This window comes from Anguilla anguilla, chromosome 2, assembly GCF_013347855.1.
Source record: "Anguilla anguilla isolate fAngAng1 chromosome 2, fAngAng1.pri, whole genome shotgun sequence".
Taxonomy (NCBI): domain Eukaryota; kingdom Metazoa; phylum Chordata; class Actinopteri; order Anguilliformes; family Anguillidae; genus Anguilla; species Anguilla anguilla.
The window spans coordinates 65,166,503-65,190,562 of record NC_049202.1 but is presented as its reverse complement, the minus strand read 5'-3'; the positions used below and the strand labels follow the sequence as shown (position 1 = coordinate 65,190,562).

Below are 24,060 nucleotides of genomic sequence, written 5' to 3'. Positions count from 1 at the left end.
AAACCTAAAAAATAAAAATCAGATTCTCTCGCCCACTTTCTTTCCGTTCGTGACAGGCTGTTTTATATTTCACGGGCGGCATAGCACAGCTTCTTTCTTCCACAAGACGGGATGGACAGTTTTTGCGCGAGGGACACGGGATGAATTTATGTTATAGAAATGGTTTCTGTGACGGTTCACGGTCTGCTGCGTGGTACCCCGAGGCTTATTTCGCACCGTGCCTCTGTGGTGCGGCGCAGGAGCCTGACCGCTCCCCTCCTCTCTTCCCCGCAGGATGAAAATGCGACGGCACAGGGTGTTCTTGCTTTGCACAGTGGGCCTGTGCGTCATCTCCTTCCTGCACTACTACAAGGCCCTGCACTACGTCTCCCTGCTGAGGGAGCTCTCCGCTCCCTACCCCAACATCCAGTCCTTCATCATGGTCACCGGGTTCTTCTGGAAGGAGCGGGCCACCCCCCTGGCCGGTGCCCCCCCGGAGGAGGGCCCGCCCCTGGCCATGCGGCCCTCCAACGTCGGGGCCCGGGATCCCGAGGTCGTGGAGAGTCAGCGGGCGCCAGAGTTGAATCTCGGGGAAGGGTTGGGGGTCCCCCACCCATGGAAGAGGCCAGAAGAACCACAGCAGAGAGAGGTGGAAGCCACTGAGGTGATTGGCTGTGCTCATCTTGTCCTTGAATATACTACCAATGTATTGTTTATGGATATAACAGTGAACTTTCTCTGTGTCTTGTGTTTTTTAAATGCAGGAACTGGAGGTTAAGGAGGTGTTGCTGGACCCAAAACTCAATGTAAATCCCTGGTACCCCAGCGATCTGCACCACATGAGGCCTGATCGAAAGGACAGCCCCCCGACAGCCGCCCTCTCGGATCCCGAAAGGCTCCTCGGGGACCTCCACCAGCGGAGCTTCCTGCTCCGCGACGACCCCACTCCCTACTTCGCGCGCACGAGAGCCGGGGCCCGGTGCTTCCGGCAGGGGACGGAAACGGCGCCCCCCAGGGACGATCCGGGGAAAGGCGGTGTGACGGCGGCGAGCCAGAGGAAGATCTTGGAGGTCCAGGAGGGGGTGAATCCAGCGGTGTCCAAACCCAAGAGGGGCAAACGTCTCGTGAAGTGCGTGTGTCGCCCGGGCTGGCATGGGCCCTACTGCGGCGTGCCCACCATGGTGCACCACTCCAACCTGCCCACTAAAGAGAGGCTGATGCCCAGGGAGGTGCCTCGCAGGATAATCAACGCCATCAACGTCAACCACGAGTTCGACCTCCTCCACGTCCGGTTCCGCGAGCTGGCCCAGGCTGTGGACCTCTTCCTGGTGTGCGAGTCCAACTTCACGGCCTACGGCGAGGGGCGTTCCCTGCAGTTCCTGCGCCGCCTCCTCAACGGGACCTACGACTACGTGAGGCACAAGATTCTCTACGTCTTCCTGGACCACTTCCCCGAAGGCGGCCGGCAGGACGGCTGGATCGCCGACGACTACCTGCGCACCTTCCTGACCCGCAACGGGATGTCCCGGGTGGTGGGGTTGCGCCCCGACGACGTCTTCATCATAAACGACGCCGACGAGATCCCCGCGCAGGAGGGGGTCCTCTTCCTCAAGCTCTTCGACGGCTGGACGGAGCCCTTCGCCATTCACATGCGCAAGTCCCTCTACGGATTCTTCTGGAAGCAGCTGGGCTCCCTGGAGGTGGTGTCCGGGTGCACGGTGGGCATGCTCGCCGGCGTGTACGACAGCGACGGCATCAAGCTGCGACGGAGGGAGTACTACACCATGCCGGGCTTCCGGAAGTACGAGAACGACACGGGCCACATCCTGGTGCAGTGGTCTATCGGGAGCCCCTTCCACTTTGCCGGCTGGCACTGCTCCTGGTGCTTCAGCCCGGAGGGCATCCTCCTCAAGCTGGTCTCGGCCCAGAACGGGGACTTCCCCCGCTGGGGGGACTACGAGGACAAGCGCGACCTCAACTACATCCGGGAGCTGATCCGAACTGGGGGTTGGTTTGACGGGTCGGTGCAGGAGTACCCCCCGTCGGACCCCAAGGAGCACATGTACGCCCCCAAGTACATGTTCGACAACTACAAGCACTACCAGTACTTGCTGGAGAACCCATACACTCGGCCGGAGAAGCCAAATGTAGAGTAGTAACTCCGAGCAGGCTGGAGATGAGAAGGGAGGTGTTTTTTTTGACAGGGGGACAGGTTCCAGCTTCTAGTGTGGGGGGGGAGGGGGGGGGGTAAACGGACCACTGGCTATTTATTATTCCCCCGTGTCGTCAGTTTAAACTCCTTTCCTGTCCACTGGCCACCCCGTTCCTCAGATTGACAGGAGAGAGACTGGGTGGAAGGACAGCTGCAGGACACAGAGTTGGGGGACGAAACAGCGCAGACGTGGAGCCCTGTGAAGTTTCAGTGTTGTTTTGTTTCTCTTTGATTTCCCTGCTCACTTCGTTCCACCAGAATGGGGCTTGTGCAGCTCGGGCGGCCCTTCTTTTGTTTTTTTTCTTTCTCTTTCCTGTTTGTCTTTCACTTCCCGATTCCTCCCACATGCGAGTTAAAAGTGAGGTCCACTGCGAATTTGTGCTTTTATTAACTTGCGGTTTTTTTTTTTTTTTCTGACAAGCAGACTCAACCGCCCACCCCCCCCCCCCCCACCCACACGCTCGCCCCCCAGCGAACTCTTTCTCAGAGCTCGATGGTGAACAGTTTTTTTTTTTTTGTTTTTTAATAGCAATGCGGAGACAAAGGGAAAATGGCCGGCAGTGCCGCGTAGTAGAGGTCCTTCTGCTCATCCATCGTTCTCTGCGTGAGAATCTGCTGATACGTTGCACCCCCTGTGAGGGGGTAATACGAGCCCGCAGAGGTGTGCTGTGCCATGGCCATTTATACTGCAATCCAGCCATTCTGCAGTGGGCTGCTTCATGTCCGAATACAGCAGGTCGTGCTGGGGGGGGGGGGTGGGTGGGGGGTGGTGTTTGGGGCGAGGAGGGGAAGGGGCGTGGAGTCTGTTTCAGGCAGATCTAACCTGTGTACTGCGACAGCATTCAGAATGTTTTCATAAATTCCTGCAGAGGGAAAGCCGAGAGGAAGGACAGCCCCAGCACTCAAATGACCTGCTGTATCTGCAGCGGCATGAAGTAGACTGCGTTTCCATGACAGCTTGCGAGTCGGGGGGTGTGGGCGGGCGGGCGGGCGAGGGGGATTGTTTGGGAGGGAAGGAAAGGAAGTGGGTGGAACCATTTCAAGCGAGTAAGTTCAAGTTAGGTCAAACGGGCCTTTGGAGGCAGTCTAGGAAACGTGGAGGGCCTCAGAAACCCAGCGGGTTCTGCGTAGTGCTGAGAACTGGCCACCAAGCTTTAGGGAAGGGGGGAGGGTTTAAGAGCAACAAAGACGACGGAAATTTGGGAAGTGGGGGCCGAGGTAAAAATGAGTTTGAGATTCTGCCTAATTACCATTGAAGGTGGAACACAATGCCCCCCCCCCATCACCACCCCCGCCCACCTCTTTTGTGACCTATGCCTCAGATCATTCTGTATTTAGTTGCCAAAAAATGGAAGATGAGGTTTTTTTTCCTTTCTCTTTTTGTTAAAGAAGTTAAAAAGGCTGTTCCCTGTTGGCAGACAATGGTGCTTGATCCTGGATGCGCCTGGTCATGTTCGGGTTTGAAAGGGTGCGGAGGCCTCTCCTGGCTTAGGCTCTACGGGCGTGAGGCGGCTATTTTAAGGCTACGTTTTTGCCCTTTGATTTTAGGGCTTGGCGTCGTCGGCCTGGTGCCATGAAGGGCGGGGTCGCGTACCTGAGCGTGAGCACGCCCCGTTTATTATGCTTGGAAACCGTGTGGCGCTGATGCTCGGCAACAGCAAGTCCACGCCTTCAAAAATCTGAATCCTCTCGGTGTTTATGTGTTTCGTGGTGCGACAGGGTGGCCAGTTTCCTTTGAAACATGACTCAGTGAGTCACTTAAAAAAAAAAAATAAAATAATGAAAACAAAAAAGGTCCAGATTGATTTTTGAGAACAGCTTAAGTTAGAGGAGGGCAGCCGTTAAATGTAGTCTAGCTAACTTTTTCTCTTGTGCAAGCCGTTGTGCCGGTAGCTGTCTTCCTGAGGGGTGGCAGTTGGGCCATAAGGCTAATGCTGTGAGTTACCACGGCTGTAGCTGAACACAGCTTTCACATCTCTGCTTTCCTGCCACTGGGTTCGGATCCAATCCTGTATCTAAGGAACATTCCTAGAGTGGGGCCTGAAAAATAAGTAAAAAATTAAATTAAATCAATCTGCTAAGGTAAAATTAAATCAATCTGCAGAGGTAGAATGGGCATGTACTAGCATAAGAGGAAGTCTACTGACGTCTGTGCAAATGAAAGGACTCCCAAAGAGGAACTGGCCTTAACCCTGTGTTATGCTGCCCTAGGTGGAGTTAAGATGAATGCTTTCTTCACAACAAAAAACTTGTGCAGCTTGGGAGTTCAGATTATTGAGTAATATTAAAAGCGTGTAAATGATTACATGGCCGCAGTGCCCCTGACTTTTACTGGCCAGTGTAGAACCCCGCTCCCTTCACAATGTGGTCAAAGAGCTGCCCTTTAAGTGATTTACCGACTGCCCTAGCCCAACTGATGCAGCTGCGCTCCAAAACAACACAAGTATGTAACAGCTTTTCAAACGAAAGCTGTTAAAAAAGCCATGGCAGCGGTGCATAGATGTCAATAGCAGCACTGGAGCAAGTGCTAATATCACAATGAACTCAAATGGAACTGTGTTAAAGAGTGGAGTTCCAAAATTTTGTCACGAAGCTAAGTTTGGTAAACTGCCATACCTTGTTGTTCACGAATGACGCCCGTGCACTAATTAATGCACTGTTGAACTTGAAACACTTTTTAAAACCGCCCTCTTGCCAAAAAAATAAAAAAATAAAATCGGTAATTCTCAAGAAAAAGCTTCAGATGAACAGGGATGCCGTTATGTCCCGATACAAATGTGGGCCACTGTATCAAGTTCTTTAGTGTGCCACAGGGAACAGTACCATTTCTGAGGTCGCTATTCGTGCCACTTTCTGCATTTTGAGATTTTATTTTTTTTCTTTCATTTTTTTGTAATGCAGCACTGAGAAGATTTTTTATTATTATTATTTTTTTATTAATTTATTGTTGACCTATGGATTACTTATAGCTCACGGTGTGAAATGCCTTCAAGCGCTTGGCGGCAGGCGGTAGCCCGGTTCAGCGGCCTGTCCGATCGATGCTCTCTGAAAAGAATCACTGGAGTGGCGAAGGCAGGGCTCTGAAGGACCCCTGTACAGTTTTTCTCCTTTTCTTACTCGTCCTCTTCGTTGTTTACAACTCTGCCTGTGCGTTTATTCGTTTGTGTGTGTGTGTGTGTGCGTGTGTGTGTGTGTGTGTTTGCTTGTGTGCAATGTTATGCTGTTTATGTTATCATTCTAATTTATTGTTCTGTTCCTGAATTTCCTATAAAAAAAAAAAAAAAAGGGAAAGAAAATCTAAAATATAACCTTGCGGATGAGAAGTGAATAAACCCGATGCAAGAGGAAGGCTGTGTTCATATACTTAAAGCTTTATTCAGTCTGCATCAGGCAAGACATAGGCTGCAGTTAAATTATGTTTCATGCTAACGGTATCTCATATAACGGTATGACGGTTACCGTATCCCACTTAAACGTGCCCCCTGGTATACTTTGGCCCAAAAATCTCCAGTTTACCAAAGTTTACGTACATTTAAATGTGGAGCTTGAAATTAAATGAAACTTTTTTTTTCCTGGAAGAAGCAGCCCCAGTATATGAAACTCTTAGAAGGCATAAAGCATGTAAACAAGGCATGTGTTCAGACACGCCAAGCGCTCACCGAGACCGTGGCCCTCACAAGAAAGATTTACGAATGCATTGCACGTCCAACCAAACACTTTCCCTGGGTTCCATTGTCTTGCCGAACTTTCCTGTGCCCCCTCTGTGGATTTTTTTCAGCTGTGCGTGTTACGCCCATTAACTGTATACCAAACAAGCTTTTGTGAGCAGCTTATGTCTATGATACGTGTATCCATTAACCAAACATTATCCATCCATATATTTGTTTTTTGCTGGTGTAGCAGTGGTCTGTAAATTACATGTTTCCTTGCATTTCATAATAATAATAATAATAATAATAATAATAATAATAATTTCTGAATATAAAATGAAGGAATGTCCAGTGTTGCGGTGTAAAAACATGGTGTGAAGTGGCCCGTTCTCTCCACATTGGACACAAACCGTGGCATTCGTACAGGGTTTGAATGGGAACAAAGCCTGCACTCTTACTGGAGGTTTTTATGGAGCCAGCACAGCATGGCACACACTCTGCGTTTCCCGCAGGAAAGTCGGGAGAAGTTCCTGTCCCTGATGCACCACAAATGAAAAATAAAAAATTATCTTTAGCCCTAAACACCAATTCTACCCTCAGTGTGTGACGGCAGTCATCATTTCTGCTTCTCACCGAATCTCGAGTGAAGTTGAGAGTATCGTCGTTGTGTAACAGACACGCGGGGAGTGTCCTCCCTTCGAATTGCGTATGTACTGTCACACGCGAGGGTTTGCGCATGACAAAGTACAGTCGGTCAGAAACAGGAGGGAATTATGGGTAGTCTTTTTTTTTTCGTGCAGCTTTGGACATACGGCAAACAGTCAGGAGATCTAGTAGGTTCAGCAGCCATTAACTCCGCCTCTGTCCCCGCCCACACACTTGCCGGGCCGGAGTGCTTTCGGCCCCCCGGCAGCGTGGCCGTCTCGGAGCTGGAGTGGCATCGACCCTTCCCTGGGTCAGGTGTCCGTGCGCTGGGCTGCAGCAGGGCCCGTCACAGGGGCAGCGTTTCCTGTTGCTCCGGGTGACAGATGGACCCTCGCTGGGCTCCCGGCCTCCGGCTTCTCCTGCGTGGGCTTTCCAGCGGAACAGCTGCTCCTTCTCCAGCTCGCTAACGCTGCTCACTGCTCTCTGGTGTGTCTGACCGAGAGTGTGCTAATTAAGTACAAGCCCATTGACTGGGGGGGCCTCTATTGCCTGGCCTGGCTTAACCCCTCCTCATCCCCCCCCCCCCCCCCCCAAAAAAAAAAAAATGATATAGCCTACCTGAAATTGGAGAGAGTGTCAAGCAGTAGTAGTAGCAAACATTTACTGTGTCTGGCCTTTATATCCTACATGCTAAGGTAAATAATTATTTTTTGGTTATTACATTATTGTGAGTCAGGGTCAGCGTGGTTGTTTTTGGACCTGTGTGTTTGGTACCCAGTAAGGCTGTTTGGTGGGCTGCTGCTGCTTACACAAGGGGGGGGGTTTGATCTGTTTGTTGTTATTTTCATGATGTCCCCCCCCCCCCTTTGTCTGCCAGCTTCTTTCATCTAATTGTAGTTTGGAAAGGCTCCATATGACCCCCTCCCCCCCCCCCTCCACCCACTCATTGTGTCACAAACCACTAACACGCACTTGCGTCTCCAGGGGTAGAGGATTCTGGGAAGAGCCACCCTTTACCAAATCGTCTTTGAGCTCCTTTCCAAGAATCCCACTGATTCATCTCAAGTGTTTGTGGTTGTTTCGCTCTCGCCCGCTGCCTCCGCGGCCAATTATGAAGACCCGTGCTGATGAAACCGTGTGGGCAAGATATATGCCATATATAGGTCAGAGTTATCCTTCTGCCATGATGGAAAAGTTCGTGCAACAGTCTGGAACTGCACAATCTGTGATTAATGTCCCAGGCTCGGAGCGCAGTCACGTTGTCGGTGAGAATACCGTAATTGATTTTCTCTGTTGGGGCCTTTTGAAACAGGCCCTTGTGTTTGGATGTTCGACAGAAGGGCTGTTCACCCAATTTGAGCTGGGCAGGAGCCCAAGCCAGAGGCGGGCGGAAACGCTGAGAGTTCGGTCGCCGGTCAAAACCGTTTCAACTCGATTTTGGAAAAGAATTTAAATTCAATTTGTGAATTGAAAAATCCACATGGAACAAATGGGGGGAATTTTTAAGTTCATGAATTAAAGTTCAGTTCATTTTTGGAATGGACTGAATTGAAGGTTGACCCCAACCCTGACTGAGAGGTGAGTGCGGTTTCTCCCGCTCTTTGTGTGTCAGTGGTGTTGGGCCTATAGTGGCGTTTCTGCGCTTCGTTGGTGCGGTTCAGATGTTTTGACTGGTTTCTTAGCATTAGTCATGCTGAACCATCCGTCACTTATTAACTGTAATGGAAAGGCACTCGCGTACGCCGGTCATGCGGTTCAAGGCAGGTCGAGGCGTATAGTTCACAGCATTTTTGAGGGGAACAGGAAGGGCTTCTGGCATTCATTTACAGCATCCTTTTCATACTTCAGCACAACTGCAGTGCTGACTCATGGTCCCCAACATCGAGTGACATGGAGCACCATGGTGCTGTGATGCCAGAACTTGGCCACTAGGGGGAATGCTACCTCTCATTCAGTTACATTACATTCGTCTAGCAGGCACTCTTACCCAGAGCACCTTGCAATAACAGGAGAAACAGAAGTGCATTCACTGGATTACAATGAGCTACGGTGCCAGACTTAGCTAACAACATTCCCAGACCAACGTGCGAGAAATGCAACAGCACAACAGTACTAGCGTGTTAACTATGCTAACGAAGACCCAAAGTACAAATTAAAAATGCATTCACAACAAGATGAGAAGCCTAAAACTATAAACAATATAACCTAAACCATAAAAAAAACGAATAACTTAAATTTGTATGAAAGGAGGGAGGTATTATGGGATGGGAGGGGGGCCAAAATAGTCTGAGGTGCATCGTCAGTCTACATCGGATGACGTCCAGTGATTTTGCTGTCCTGGTAAATTTGGGGAAGCTCATTCCACCCCTGTGGGGCCAGTCCAGGCAGGCGCCGTGGCTGGGAGAAGCGACCGCACGGGGAGGGGAAAGCCGGTCATCTCCGGGCGGGGTTTGGGATTTGAAGATTGGCGGCGTGGCGGAGCTTCCAGACTGGATGCAGGCCGACATGGGGCCGCCGGAGGGAGCTGAGCAGGGCTGTGACCCGAGCACACTCGGGAAGGCCGAGTACAGGGACGTTTCGCCGTTCCGCGTCGGGCCGGAGGGGTTTGCATGCGAGCAGAGTGTCCTGAAACCCTGGACGCGCGGAGACGGGCAGGAGGCGGTTAAGATAAGCGGGGTTTTTTAAGGACAGAGGGGGAAGTCGGGCCCTTGGAGCGTGGTGACAGGATATGAGCCATCGCTTTATCTGCTGCGGCTGCGGTAACAGCTGCCGTAAAGTCTCCCGGCGTCTGAGCCTGCCCTCCAGCCACCGGCCCCCCCGCCGCCCCCTGCCCCAGGCTCTGTGCCTGTCTTTCACACTGCTGCAAATCTGCCCCGCTCCACAGTGATTCATGTGGAAGGGACCCCCAGAGGTGTCAGGCCAGCAGGTGGTTACGGCCAGGGCTGGAGTGATTCCTGCCAGCCATTCTGCCGATTCCATTCCCCTGTCCGTTTAGAGCATTCCAGATGAACAGCCACTGCCCCCCCCCCCCCCCCCACCCCCACCTCCCTACCCCCCTACCCCCCAGCCCGCCATGTCCCCCCCGTGCTTCACTCAAACCCTGCTGCCCTTTAAATGCTCTACTAGCACCTCCAGCTCTGGCGCCTGCCCAGCTCCATAACTGCGTGGCGGTTCGAAATGTTACCGGAACGGTAAATAATTTACACAGTCCTTCATCAGGCTGTGTGTGTTTGGTAAGGACGACAAAATGTATTATTTTTTTATTTTTTATTTTTTTTAATCCCTACCTGGGGGAGTCCTGCACGTGGTGGGGGTCCCTTCAGACTGCGCTCACGTACTTTCCCTATCCCGGTGGGGTGCCTGGATACGCAGTAAACGAGCGGAAGCGCTCCGTGATCACAGACACCTGCTGGCACCCCCGCGGCGCGCCGCTCCACCCCCCAGTTAAACCGACGGTGATGAATTCCTAATTTAGTCTCCTCCACTTCCTTTTTTTTTTTTTTAAACATTTTTTTTGGAGGGGTTGGTGTTAAAGAGGGACAGGTGGACCCAGTCTAGTTCTGTCACTTGACTGCCGTTGTGTTACTGTCGTTGTGTTTTCGTCGTCAGTGCCTGGGCGTTTGTGGCCAAACCCGCGGTGCCTGTGATTGTGCCAGTGTTTTTAAAAACAGCCGCTGTAGCCCCTGCGCCCGAGGAGAGGTTTACGAAAATGTTCATTTGGAAGAAACCTGTAAAAAGGATTTTTTTTTTTTCTTCTGTTAACATGGAAGAGTGTACATTTATGAATCTGAATATAGAAAAAAAATACATCTGTTTTGTATATGAATGGCTGTATGTTAACCTTGAACATCAACAGAAAATGATTCTATGACAAAGAAATATAATAAATTAATTTAAAAATAAAATCCAAAAAGTATTCTTGACTTTTTAAGGTTTTGTGTCCAACTTCCTGTTTTGAGTTGCCTGTGAATGTTTAAAATTGCATCTGTTAGCAACCTCTTCCTGAACGTTTTTTTCCTGAACACAAAGGAATTAGTTAGAAACATGGCACAAGGCCATTTTAATTTCTCCACTGCATTATTACGAAGCCGGCATTTGGGAATTACATGAGTGGGCGGCACTACTCCTCTTTTCCACTTCAGCCTTTCCCTCTTTCCCGGTATCTCATAGTTAATGGATTTGCCTTTGCAGTGGCAGTAAATCTGTCTTCTCTCAGGCAGGGCGTGTTTCTGCGAAGGTGCATGATACCAGCACAGAAGTCCTGAAGAGTGCTGTATGGTTCATTGGTTTCAGAGAGACTGACTTGTGATGAAACAGAGGGCTGTTTGGTGACCATTGTAAGAGAGGGAGCTGCAGACCGCGATGTTCCAAGTTTGTTCACTAGATGGCAGCAGGGATACAAAAATCAAGCGTGTGATTTATTAAAGAGTAAGTTTATGAAGCATCAGTTGAAGGAGCAGCCCAAACATTGGTGTCAGTTGTTGCTTGTGCATCAGACGCTGAGGTGTTAATCCATGTAGCCACATTGAGAAGCTTTTGAAATGTTGTTTGGAATGGAAACAAGACTCGACAAGCCAGCTTCCGTTGTGACTTTCAGCTTAGTAAACTATGGCTGGGGATAGAGCCTTTTTTTTTTCAAAAAGGTAATTAAAGGATTTTGTTTGCATTTCAAGTTTCAATAGTAGATTTTCAGTTTCTTTTTTTCTTTTTCAGTTTTTCAGTTTAGGGTGAGATGAGGCTGATAATGGCATCTAAACCAGCACCACCTGCGCAGCTGCAGTTACTGTGCTGGAGCTGATGCGCAGCTGATGCAGCAGGAGCGCACAGATCACAGATATCTGGTATATTCCAAAAAAGGCTGGTGTGGGTGCAAGCTCTATTCCCCCCATCCCTAGAGTAAAACCCCTGATTCAACAAGGCAGCGCCCAGTCTGAATTGACCTCGATTAGTGGAAAGAAACTGAATCGGGTGCTTTAGTGTGGGCATAATAAAAAGATAGCACCTGCACTGGCCCTTCTCAGACGGGTTTATACACCACTGCTTTAGAGGAATGAGGTGGGGGATGCAGTGCCTGCAGAAAGTCACTCCTCCCTGGATGACACCACCCAATTATGCGTTGAATTGTGGCATACGTCCATGATTAGACAAGAAGCAGGCCCGTCCTTGCACGGAGGACACAGGCCTCGGCCTTGGCTTTTCTGCGAGGCTAGAGACGCACTGAGCCACGTGTGATCTTCTGTGCGATTCCAGAAAAGACCAGCGACGGCACTGCAAACATAAAATGACTTAAGAATCTGGGCTGATTTAGCACCACCAGCAGTGTTACTCCAGACCCAAAGCAGAGCCACTAGACATCCAAAGTAAGTACTGTGCTCCTTAATTAGTCTGGCAAAAACAGACCTGGTTTATTGGCAAGAAAGCTACCGGAATGTAATGCGTGAGTTGGATATGCTATGTTCAGAGGTCGGTTTTGCCAGTGTTTTTTTTTGTTTTGTTTTTCTTCCTGTTTAACATTCCGTGTTAAAAAGCCAAGGTTACTGCAAAACTGACCCACCAAAAAAAGTTCTCAGAACCTGGAATTATGCCTCAGTGAGAATTATGTGACAGCTGGATCAGGCCAGGCCATACAGCCTTTCCAACTGTGACTATATATAAATCTTTATTACGGCAGTAGTGAGGACCAGCCCAGTCTTAGAGGAGAGGGTGTAACCGCGGTAGAATTAAGCCACAAAAACCTACGGAATGCTTATTGTGTGTGTGTTGGCACAGAGGTAGGCCGCTTGGGGTGGAGACATGGAGAGCTAGAGAACAAACAGAAAATTAAGCTTTTTTTTTTTTGGTAAACAGAACAGAATTGTTTCGGAATAAGTGGGGGCAAATGGGGGACTAGGAAAGCCTGCCACGACGATGTGTTTTTATTCTATTGGTGGGGATTACATTTTTTAAATCTCCTTTATTATCAAATGTAATCCTAATCTGTAATACTTGGTTTAATACTGAAAAGAATCATAGCTATATAAAAGCCCCAGATTGAAAGGAAAGGTTGCATTTTGTGATTAAGAGATTATGTTGATTTTCTGTTGCGTTATGAATGATAAGTGAACAGTGGGATATTATGTATTTTTCATGATGTGTGCAGGTAGTTTAAGATTCCCTGGCCTACAGTTTATATTTTAACAACTCTAATTTTATTAAAATAATGACGTTTTTGATTCACTGACTGTACTTAAAATTAATGTGTGTGTGACTCGTACACATTTGAATTGGTACACTCTAATATGCTTACATTATTTTAAGATCCGTTTACAGTCTTGTATTTGGGGTAGAACTGTGTGGAAGCAGAGTTACTTGTAGGCAAGGACATGTCTTTTGGAGTTGTGTTCATTTCCTTAGTACAGTCACATAGTAAGTAGATTGTTCTGTTAACTTATAATGTTAGTAACTGTACCTGTAACTGTTTTTATCACCCATACAGTACAGACAACAAAGCTCGAGTGTCAATAAAAGCAATTCAAGTCGTGCTGATCCAGGTCCCCACAGACGCTACGTAAAATTACACTATTAAACAGTGATTGGCAGACAGGCAGGTGGTGTGAACGTGTGTTTACTTATTCAGTGTTAGTGTGATGCAAATTCTAAGTAGGATGGCGTTTGTAAGTACAGTAAGTGAGCCACAGAATTGCGCAGAACTGCAGAGAGCTGCGCAGAGTTGTGCAGAACTGCGCAGAGCTGCGCAGGGCCTTGCAGAGCCGCACAGAGCCGTGTGTTTACCCCGCCTGTCTGCACAGGCCTGGGCGGGACGCGGGATGGGCGCGCGGCGGCTCGGACCCTGTAATTAGCGGCAGCGGCGGGGCCAGCGTGCGGCCGCAGTGACGCGGCGCAGGCTCCGGCAGGATGTGGCCGGGCCCCGCATACCGACGCAGGAATCCGGACGCCCCCTCCACCGGAGCCGGGGCGCAGCACCGACAGCGCCGTTAAATGGCGGCGCTGCTTACCCGCGGACTGGGGGGGGGGGGCGGGGGTTACGCCAAAATAGTTTCACTCCTATCTAGCTCAAGATGAATATGGCCAGAACCAGGGTGGGTTTGGTGGGCCCCATTTCCACCCCGCAGTCCTCCTTGTTGACAGGCACATTAGGGTTCTCCACCCTCCTCCGGCTGTTACCTGCGGCTGTGCTACAGAAACTTCCAGAACCCGTTATTCCACAGCATCCATTCACTGGGCCACATCAAGTTTCACAGGCCGGCAGAGACGAGAGCCTGTCCAGGTGGGCTACTGCAGATATCACCCAAACATATGTGGGCTACAGCTGCTATAAGGCTATAAATGGACTGCAACAGACATTCCGTTAACAACGAATGAATTACGGGTTTCTCATACTTGACGGGCAGTTGACCAATGGCGGTTAGGGATATGGCTTTTGAGGGGCAGGTGCTCAAAGTGAAAAGAAAAGGGCACACCAACCTGAAAAAACACCCAGGTATTGTGAAATGAATTAATTAAATTTAATGGCAGCAACAATAATAATACAAATTATGTATGTGTATGTTTTTTTTTAAATTTCTTCTCCAAATCAAAGGGGGCACACTGGGCATTTGGAGCGGCAAAAGGGGCAGGTGCGTGGGCGCCCGATCCGGGAGGTGGAGCAGAATCGCTGGATGCGTGACCTGATGACTGGCGCTGATGGTCCAGAGGAGCTCTGAAATAGATAGCTTATCAGCTGAGCCTCCAGGCCTCTGTTCTCACAGCTGAACGCTCGCTGGCATTTAAAAATTTAAAAAGCCCTGATGTGTCAAATGAGACCGCCAGCACTGACCCGAAAGCATTAAATTAAATATGAAAATTATGCCTCTGGGTCAAATTATCCAACAGAGGATATGAACAGCGGTATATTCATTGTAGATAGGTACAAAGCGCTTGTAAAAACAGAAATGCACGGCTGAAATAAGATCAGGTCAGTGTCTGATCTCAGCAGTGGAGCTTGACTCAACCCAATTATTGCTTCCCAAGGTTTCATCAGTGAGTCAGTATATTTAATTACAACATATTCCACATACATTATGAAAATGTATGCATTATTCACATACAGTATATATATATATATTTATTTCAGATATAAAAAATTGCACATTTATTGAATCAAATACAATTGTAGCACCTATAGACAAACAAGACTTAAGCACCAGTATTGGAAACTAAAATATAAACGACAACAAAAAAATAATCCTTCAGAGAATCATTTAAAGTAACCTTTTGGCCCTTAAACTGTGGACATTCCACAAATAATGATATACTAATGCTTAAGGCATTTCAACGTCCCATAATCCCTTGTTGCAACCCCGTGTTGATATCCTGTTTCTGTTCACTCTTGTTCTTCAGTCTTGTTTATGACTATGATTTCATTTAGCTTTTTAGTTGCCAAAAAAATACTGTCTGGGCTCACCGAGCAACCGGAAAAGCGAACGAGGCCAACTTGTCTTGTCTTTTCTGCTCTTTGTTTGCTCATTGAGGTGAGCGTAACTGCACCATAACTCATTGTCTTCTACTTTATCGAAGCGTATCGGATCCGAGATCAAGCCTGCCAGCTGTTGTTTCCACCTGAGGCTGCAGCGCTTAGCCAAAACCACAACTCTGCACTTCCACCGGCAGCCATAAACTCTGGCGTAATAGACTCCGACTCGGCCTCTTTTTGCTTATGCTACACTCGCAGTTCACTTTGCTGCCGAGTTTTAGCAGCTGACTCCGTTTGCCCAAGTCCTAACATGCCTTCGGTCTCACTGATGTTTGTGTTGGCGACGCTAAAACAGAGCCATAAAATCCCCACTTCCACTGAGACGGCCAAGAAAGTGTCAACCCGACAACCCCGCGCGCCGCTTGCAGTTTAACCGGGCGCTAACATCAGAGGATCCTTGCGAGGATGTCGGTCCTCATTTGCTGTTCTTTGGCTCCACCTTCTGCATTTGTTTCCAAGGGCTGGCGTGAACGACAAACTAGGCAATAACTAAAGGAACACAACCGGGCCATCAAGTAATTACTGAAATTTACCGGTTGGGATAAATTTTAACGTTCCTCTCTGTCTCTTTCTCTCTCTTCACTTCTCCCCCAACTCGTCATAGACCAACAGTGGTGAGGTCTGGTTTCATTTAGAGAGAACCAGCACACATCCTTGACTTCCTGTTTCAAATCTGTTTAGAAAGCAGCCCCACAGCCATCTGTGGCTTTCTGAGTGCAGATGGGTTGTTTGGGCCTGAGGTTGACTGAGAAGTTCTCCACCCTATCAGGCGATCCCCTGCTTTTGAAATGCAGCCCCACTATGCATCTGTCCATAACTAACATCAGAGTATCTTGATTTTAGGGCCCATTCAGTTGCTCAGAAACCATTTTGTTGAACAGACAAACCAATTTTTAAAAGATTTCCCCTAAAAATGATTTTTTTAAAAAGGCTACCTCATACTGCAATGACAAACTTTGAGATATTGCATATGTGCATTGCCTTTTAGAACTACTGTTAATCGCTTCTTACGTCATTATGGTTTGGAAAGCTTTAGGCAGTGCAATGTACTGAAGGATTTTATGAATGCTTTCTGTCAGTTCAGACAAATGTCATAAACAGTGGCATAGAGTCTGTTCAAAAATCTTTTTTAAAAGAACCTTTTTACAGCTGTAAATATAACCGGCACTTTTACCACATCCTGTCACAGAGTTCTCTTCTAACACCTTCACCTTGCCGGGGACGATTTGAGAAACACAACGCACCCTTTCTACTTTCGGTCAATCTTTGTGTTCCCCCAGCGGTGCTCCTTCCATTTAAGGATTGTTTCACTTCAGGTTCAAAGAAGGGTTTTTAAGGAGAAGCCGTGGAGATGAATACTGTTCTTTGGGGATTAGTCATGGAACCTTTTAACTGTAGGCAGCTGCAGAAATGGTTTCAAACTTGGCAAACCGATCCCTGTAGAATACTGCAGATCCAGTACAGCACCTTGCTTTTTTTGTAATGTTCTAAAAAAAAATATATAGAAAAAATTATTGCTGTTGTCGTTAAGGGAGCACCAAAATATCATAGGTTTTGTGAGGATATCAACATGAGCCTGTGGCCCCTTCAGTGCAGACCTGCAGCACCAATATATCTTTAAAACCAGGTCAACTGTACCATTGTAAACACCTGCACAGCCCCCCCTCCCTAACCAAAATGTTCAAATTTGTACTGTATTAATTAATTTCCATGTAAATAAAAAAATAAGAATCAGTTTAGTAAAACAAGTCATTTTCAGACTTGTACAGTTTTAGGACTTGAAAACCCTTCAAGGTCTCAGGCTCGCATTTACTTGCTTGTTTATTCAGCTGATTTACTGGTTTATTTTACTTTGCCATTAATTCAGTGGCTTCTGTTAAATCTTTTTTTAATTTTTTTTTAAATTGGGTATTCAAGAGCCCTACGTAAGAGGACCTCTTATTAGGGGTTAGAAGTAGGGGCTGGCAGCTGGGCAGTGGAGTCTGGGGTCTACTCCACGTTGGGCTTGATGAGGTAGCCGTTGAAGGTGATGTAGACGTCCACGTCGTCGCTGTAGACGGCGTTCTCCCGCTCGCGCTTGTACAGGCGGACCCACACCTCGTCGTTCTGCTCCAGGGACAGCATGATGCTCTGGCTCTGCATGATGCTGCGCTCGCTGGGCTGGGCGTACAGGATCACCTTCTCCTGGTCGTTCTGCATGATGTGCATGTAGGTCTCCTTGAAGTTCCAGGTGTGGATGTTGACGTTGAAGAAGTAGACGCCCGGGACGTAGCAGTAGAACTTGCCCTTGAACATGTTGAAGTGCTCGTGGAGGTTGACGAAGACCGTGTCGAAGACCAGCGCCTGGTAGTACTCCACGCTGTGCAGGGCCTTCCGTCGGCCCACGGAGAAGGCCGAGTGCTGGGTTTTGCAGGGGTCTCCAGGGGGACCAGCCTGGCCCTTGCCTCCTTTGGGACCCATGGGGCCAGGGGCCCCTGGGGACCCCTCGATTCCAGCTTTCCCGGGTGTCCCCTTGTCCCCCCTGTCACCTTTGTCCCCTACAAGAAAAAGAAACAATCATGAGAACATGGAGAGCTTTCAGTCCCTGTAGACTATGAATAAGAATCTGTAGTCCTCGTAACCTCTGACCCAGCTGGATCATGGGTATTTGTACAATTAGGCTCAGTGCTTCATATGAAATGAAGACGGGTGACCTGACTTTTCCGCACAAATGATTTTCGCACAGATACTGGTATAAACAAAGTGAATACAGTTACCAAACAAGAGTGCAGAATTTCTCAGCCCAGTTAGTTCCTGAATACTGCTTAAAATTTAAAGCACGCTGCATCTGGAAACAACATTTATCCAATCAACCTTTATAACGAGTGATCCCGGGTGCAGTATTCAAGGGCAGGCAAATGCTGAGTGCTCATTACTGCAGTATACATTACACTGGGAGCCCACATACAGGGTGTTCCCTAAAACCGGTTGGTACAGCTGCTCTGAGCTCACGGCACATGTGCCTCTGCTTGCTGGGGTGCATACTTTGCTGTTTGTTATACCACAGCCCAGCGAGTCGCTATACTTATCCAACGCCCCGCCTCGGTCATGTTACTGCCACATAAGCAAGTTCTCTGCCAGGTTGCTGCACTGAGAGTGCAGCGCAGGCCGGTAAGGATTCACAACAACTTAAAATGCGGGATTAGATTTCTTTTTTTTCATCCCCCTACCCCCACCCCCCTACTCCCACCCCCGCCCCCCCCCCCCCCACCCCACAAAACACATTATAGCTGCAAAACACAGTGGTCTCATTTAGCTTGAGGGGGAACAGTTTTAACCAGTGAATCACACTCCTGACCCTTTTTTCCCCCCCAATAGAATCTCAGGGAGGCTTGCAGTTGGACGACTGAAATGGAATTTCCCAAGTCTCCCAGTGTCCGAGGCCTCAAGACGAAACAGCGGGAGGGAATTTCGTGGGACTGGGGCTCAGGCGCTGTACACGTGTACACATCGCAGCTGACCTCCGTGCTACAGGGGGATCTGCTGTGGGAGTCTCTTTTTTTGTTTGTCTACGCCCCTGTTTCATTCCAACACAACATCTCAATATCCAGCCGCCTCAGATATTGGAGAGAAGGAACCCGCGACGCGCGTCCACAAGTGGAGCTCATGCAGGGAAACTGAGGGCTGGCGGGCGGCTGGTGGGCGGCTCGCGGACTGCGAGTGAGAGCTGGGCGCAGCGGACGTCCACGGGGGCGGACGTACCTTTGAGGATGGTCATGTTGATGAAGGTTCGGACTTCGGGCACCCACTGGGGAGGGGCAGTGTGGGTAGAGGCGCCCTCCGGTGGCTCGAGATGGTCACAGCAGCGCCTGCAGAACCTGGGAGGGGCCTTGGAAGGGGAGACGGAGGCGACCAAGGGGAGGAGCAGCACCAGGGGCAGGATCCCTCCAAACATGACTACAGCTGGGGGCCCAGAAGGGAGAGGATTTAGTCACCAGTTCGAGGACAGCAGCCGACTGGACGGTCCTAACAAACTTCCGCTCTGAGGTCACAGAGCCTGAGCTTGCACTCAATTCAAGTCCAAGTTTATTTGACTTTCCACAAACAGATACTGATGGATCAGCAAACAAGGGAACCTTAAATAAGCAGCCAAGGGGGAACCGCAGTGAAGCTGAGGTGTGGATCCCTGGAAAATCAACTGGGACATACATTACTTCCATTGTCCAGCCCAACAAATGTCCGCATTTCTTATACTGAATTCCCAGCCAATATCTCTGGTTTAAATTTCACGCTCAAGGCTTTTATAGAAACACGCTGATTGTTCCCTGAATAGAGCTTTCACCGGCAGAACTGGCGGGCTTGACGACTGGCTGGTCTAGGTGGAAGCAGACTTAACTCGAGCGGAGAAAGCTGACGTTCGCTTGATTTTCCTAAACGTGCTGAGCACAAGAAAGTGCCAGGCGCTCCAGGAAAAGCAGGGCCCGTGCACGGCAGCTCGTGGGGGGGGTCGTGTGAACCGACACGGCCTCCACCGAGCGAGACAACTGTAAATGGTAAATGGACTGCATTTATATAGCGCTTTTATCCAAAGCGCTTTACAGTTGATGCCTCTCACTCACCAGAGCAGTTAGGGGTTAGGTGTCTTGCTCAGGGACACTTCGACACGCCCAGGGCGGGGATCGAACCGGCAACCCTCCGACTGCCAGACAACCGTTCTAACGTCCTGAGCTATGTCGCCCCAACTGTCCGTGTTGTCTTTGGCTGCGGTTTGAACCGCGCTCCTGCTGTCCCCTCCGCTCATCATACATGCAGCTACATCAGCTTGTGGTGCAGCCAACAAGCCAAATGCAGAGAGAGGGTGTCAAAATGGAATCCCACCAGCCCACCCACAGCCGTACCCAGAAAGAATCACTGTTCAATGTCTCTCTCACTGGAAGTACAGCATGGCAATGATAGAAACTTCTGTCATGCTAACTTTATAGCTGTTAAATGCCTTGGCAACATGAACACAGACTTATTATGCCAAAAACCTCAAAAATGTTTTCCCATTTTTTTTTTTCTGAGTTGACAAACTCAATTAGCTAGTAACAAGCTAGTTAGCATACAGAAGCACAACAGTATGTCATCACCTTTTCTTTGAGGGGGGGTTTGGAATTAATCAAGACTTCACTATCTACACACTTAACATGTAAGCACTTTTTGTGGATTGACTATTCTAAAATAATTATAAGGCTGGCTGGAGAACCATACGACGCCTGTCCTCTCCTGATATACTTCACTCCAAGCACAGGTCTAATCTCTGTGTTAACATTGTCTGAATAAGGTGCAGTACTGCTACATCCTCAGAATGCAGCCAGTGATGGAGAAGAGTGAAATCGGACTTAAATGTGCATAACTGCTCACATCTGGAGGAATTACATGGAGCAGCAACAGGAAAGCACTTTTCTTGCTCAGTCCTGGGGCTCCCTGAATGGGGCCCATTTTCATCGAAATCTGTGAAACGCAGCTTCGTTTGCCCTGGAAAATCCGTCTCTCTCCTGTAGTACGCAAATGTGTATGTGTATATGTGCTCAACCCAGCCTTCCAACCTCCGCCAATCCCTGTGTAAATACACAGCACAGAACAGAGGCAGGTGCAATGCTTCAGCGCGCCAGGGTCACACACCGCCCTCTCCGGAACCTGCTCGCACATGGACTTCGTCAAATTTGAAAATGCGGGTCTTATTATTCCAACACGTACGTCACACGGCGCGTTTTTGGACTTTTACGAGTTCCGCCGACTCTTAATTGCGCTGCCGCGTCGCTTTGGCGCGCCGGCTGGCGTGGTGGCTGCGGTTTTCAGCTGTGCAGCGGCCCCGATCGGCACACCCGACCCCCCCCACCCCTCCCACAGACCGCCTATTAATCAGTTTGTGCCTGAGCGCAGCACACACTGTTCTGGTCCCCCCCCCCCCCCCCCACGGAGAAGCACTCCGCTGGCCCATTCGGGGCAAACCAGGCCAGGCCCACCGAGCGTAGCGTGAGGTGCCGTTACGAAGCGAATCACAGACAGACCCCAGGACATTCACTTGTGTGTCCGTGCGTTTTTCCTTTCCCGGAAGGACAACAGCATAACAAAAAAGATTTAGATGTCTGATTTCTTCACCGCACAAAGAACCTCTTGTGCCTGACTAAAATGCTGATTTGCTCAACGTTCTGTGCCTGACATATGGTGGGTGCTCAAAAATAAAGGAATAAATTTAAAAAAAAAATGTTTTGGCACGTGTTTCACAGGGCTGAAGACACATCCTTAGCTTACAAACAGCGAGGCTATTTTAGATTAAGCCATTCAAAACACACATGATCACAAGAACAGGCCATTCAGCTCATCTATTCTCACCGTGTACCAGTTCAGCTGGTAAACATGAAACTGCAGTGCTGGTGCATATACAAGGTGTATATCTTTTATTGGTGTTAAATGCATCCTGACCACCTGAACAAGATAGTACCTTGTAGAACAGTATGTGGCAACAAAAAATATGAATGCAGAAATGTCATGAATATGAAAGTTAGGCATAATGAGAACCATTGATGGACATTCTAAAGGTAAAAATAACAATAAAATGAAAGTGGGCACAATGTTTGCAATTGGTGGGTTCAAAACTCCAAGACACAAATGTCAATAAAAATTATATTTTTAAAACAAATGGGTGCAGTTGTTAGAGCACTGAATATACACACACTGGAAGCTGTTTTTGTTTTTCTCTTCAGCACATTACTGTACATAAAGAGGAACAGTGGGCAACCCAACAATAAGTTCTACTGTGCTTAAGTTATAAGTGTATCTTACCCTGGATATTTATTTTAGCTTGTGACTAAAAGTTTGAGTTAAAAAAATGGTTCTGCTGGTTCTTGATACCATGTGGCATAGATACATAGTATTCTTGCAATTCACTGGCTTTAACAGCTAGCAGACCAGCAGACTGATAAATGATCATTTACTCTTGGTCACCTGAAACTGGGAGTTCCACAGATCTATGCGCAAACAAACTGTACAATAATATTCTCAGGCCATGTCTATACTGGAGATGGGAGATTGTTTTTAAAAAATATATATATATATATTTTAAGCATTTTACTACCACTAACTGACATTTACTGGCCATGTTTCCCATTTCAGGGCTAAATTATGGCTCCTCTTTTTATGATACACATGCTAAATGTTGAAACTTGGACACTGGACAATAATGAATCTTTCAAAACTATCCCAAGGAGGAAATCCTTATTGTTTATTGGATCAAAAGAAATGTTAACCTCAAATTGTGATGAACTACACCCACGTTTCAAATGAACGCTTTGTAGTCATGTGAATAGAAGTTGGCAGGCATTGGTTGTTTGTATGCTGTACTCTTGTTTAGTTTTCTAATAGTTTTTAGGCATACCTTTGAGTCCTACCTAAGGATGGAGTAATGCCTTAATAGACACAAGAGAACAAAATAACTCTTAAGCTAACTGAAACGGACTACCATGAGGCGTACGATGTCAAATTCCAGGCTAGAGGCAACATAGCTTGTGACAGCTTGCCATCCTGTTAGTCATCATAAAAATGTATTAATGTTCATGTTCTTATTTGTATGGACCTTCAAATACATTTCTCCACTTGGACGCTTTTCCTCCCACACCACATTGCGGATTACTAGCTGAGATGCACCACTGGTGAATTTGAAAGCATATGATTAATGTTTTCTTTTTGCCCATGGAGGCTCAATTTCAAACTTTTAATGTGATTTCCACCGTAAAGAGGAAAGCAAATCGCATTTAAAGTTGTGGGCTTTAAGAAGACTACATCATACTTGAAAGTCATAATGTCCAACTGACAGCTCTTAATCCAGTGGAAGTTATTAATCACAATGTTGGAACATAATCAAATTTGAAATATATTTTCTAAAATGTAGACCAGGGATTGCATTAGGCCTTTCAGAAACAGCAGCAAAATGTGGCTGCAACTTGCTGAAACTTTATCTTATTAATTGATCGTTGTGGACTAACCTGTGGTGTATTCTATTTTTTACCCCCAAACGTTTTACATTATTGCACCTGGCCAAAATTGCATTATTTAGCATAACGACTGCAAGCAAAAAGAAAGAAAAAGAAAATGTGCATGCACATCTCGTTTGAGGGCACAATCATAGAGCAACTGCTAAGACAGTGTTGCATCATTTTAAGACTTAACCCTTCAAACCCCGTATCCCATGTGGCGCGCACTGGTGAAATTGTCCCTTCAAAACTTGACACTCAGTTAATTTACGGTAACACGAGAGCACTGACCTACAGCGTGGCATGCACGAGCCCAAATGTAGTCGCGCCGCGAAGATATAGCCGAAAAACTAACGGGTTGTGAAGTTTGCAGCTATAAATATAAGAAATTAACCCACTATTTTCCACAAAAATGTGGCTTTCGTTTTGCATTAGAAGCATTCATAAAACAATTGTTTTCATGGCATCGTAAAACATTCAGTCTGACGGATTATATCAATTTAAATGGTTCAGTGTTTCCCACGTCCTGCATAAGTGATGGCGTGGCACTGTCTTGATGTAAACGATAACGCTATGAGCTGAGTGTAAAGAATGTTTGCTCGGTAGACTGCAAATCTGGAATCCACTCACCTCTTTGCAGCGGTCCTGCAACTGCAGTCGTGTCGATCAGCTGTGAAGAGGGAGGGAAGAAAGAGAAAATACTTCCCTCCGCCTCTCTCTCTCTCAAGTTTTTCTCTCTCTCGCTCTCTCTGTTGCTTTCTTAGCAGCAACCGCCTTACACGCGCGCGCGCGCGCACGCACGCACACACGCATAATGCAATGCTTAATAAATTAACAGGTTTTATCTGGTGTGCGTTTTGCTGGTGTGTGCTTTAGCAACATTTTCTACAGCCGAATAGCCTACCTATGCATTTTTGGTGATCAAGTGACAGTTATCACCTATTTACTTATATCAAAACAGGTTTTGTTATTTCACTGGCATCCATGTCACAGTTTTAATATTTAAATGCCTAGAATAATACTTTTCGGCGATATGTGTGCCCGTTTCTTCTGGGACACTGTGATTTG

The 24,060-nt window shown here is 47.8% G+C and overlaps 2 protein-coding genes across 3 annotated transcripts in view; one reads left to right on the top strand and one right to left on the bottom strand.

The window, feature by feature from the left end:
- The window catches only part of mgat3b (beta-1,4-mannosyl-glycoprotein 4-beta-N-acetylglucosaminyltransferase b), a 35,233-nt gene extending 32,292 nt beyond the window's left edge, over positions 1–2,941 (top strand). For both annotated transcript variants that reach the window (XM_035400780.1, XM_035400791.1), the window contains exons 2-3: positions 274–643; positions 744–2,941. In XM_035400780.1, coding sequence (XP_035256671.1) covers positions 275–643; positions 744–2,135 — 1,761 coding nt within the window. In that variant the 5' untranslated portion in view covers position 274 and the 3' untranslated portion in view covers positions 2,136–2,941. The remainder of the gene's footprint in view (positions 1–273; positions 644–743) is intronic.
- Positions 2,942–14,056: 11,115 nt separating this feature from the next.
- Positions 14,057–23,748, bottom strand: c1qtnf6b (C1q and TNF related 6b). The gene is made up of 3 exons (XM_035406977.1): positions 23,623–23,748; positions 18,740–18,940; positions 14,057–17,535 (listed from the first exon to the last, which is right to left on the bottom strand). The coding sequence occupies exons 2-3, from the start codon at positions 18,930–18,932 to the stop codon at positions 16,988–16,990; spliced, it is 741 nt and encodes a 246-aa protein (XP_035262868.1). The 5' UTR covers positions 18,933–18,940; positions 23,623–23,748; the 3' UTR covers positions 14,057–16,987.
- Positions 23,749–24,060: the final 312 nt, after the last annotated feature.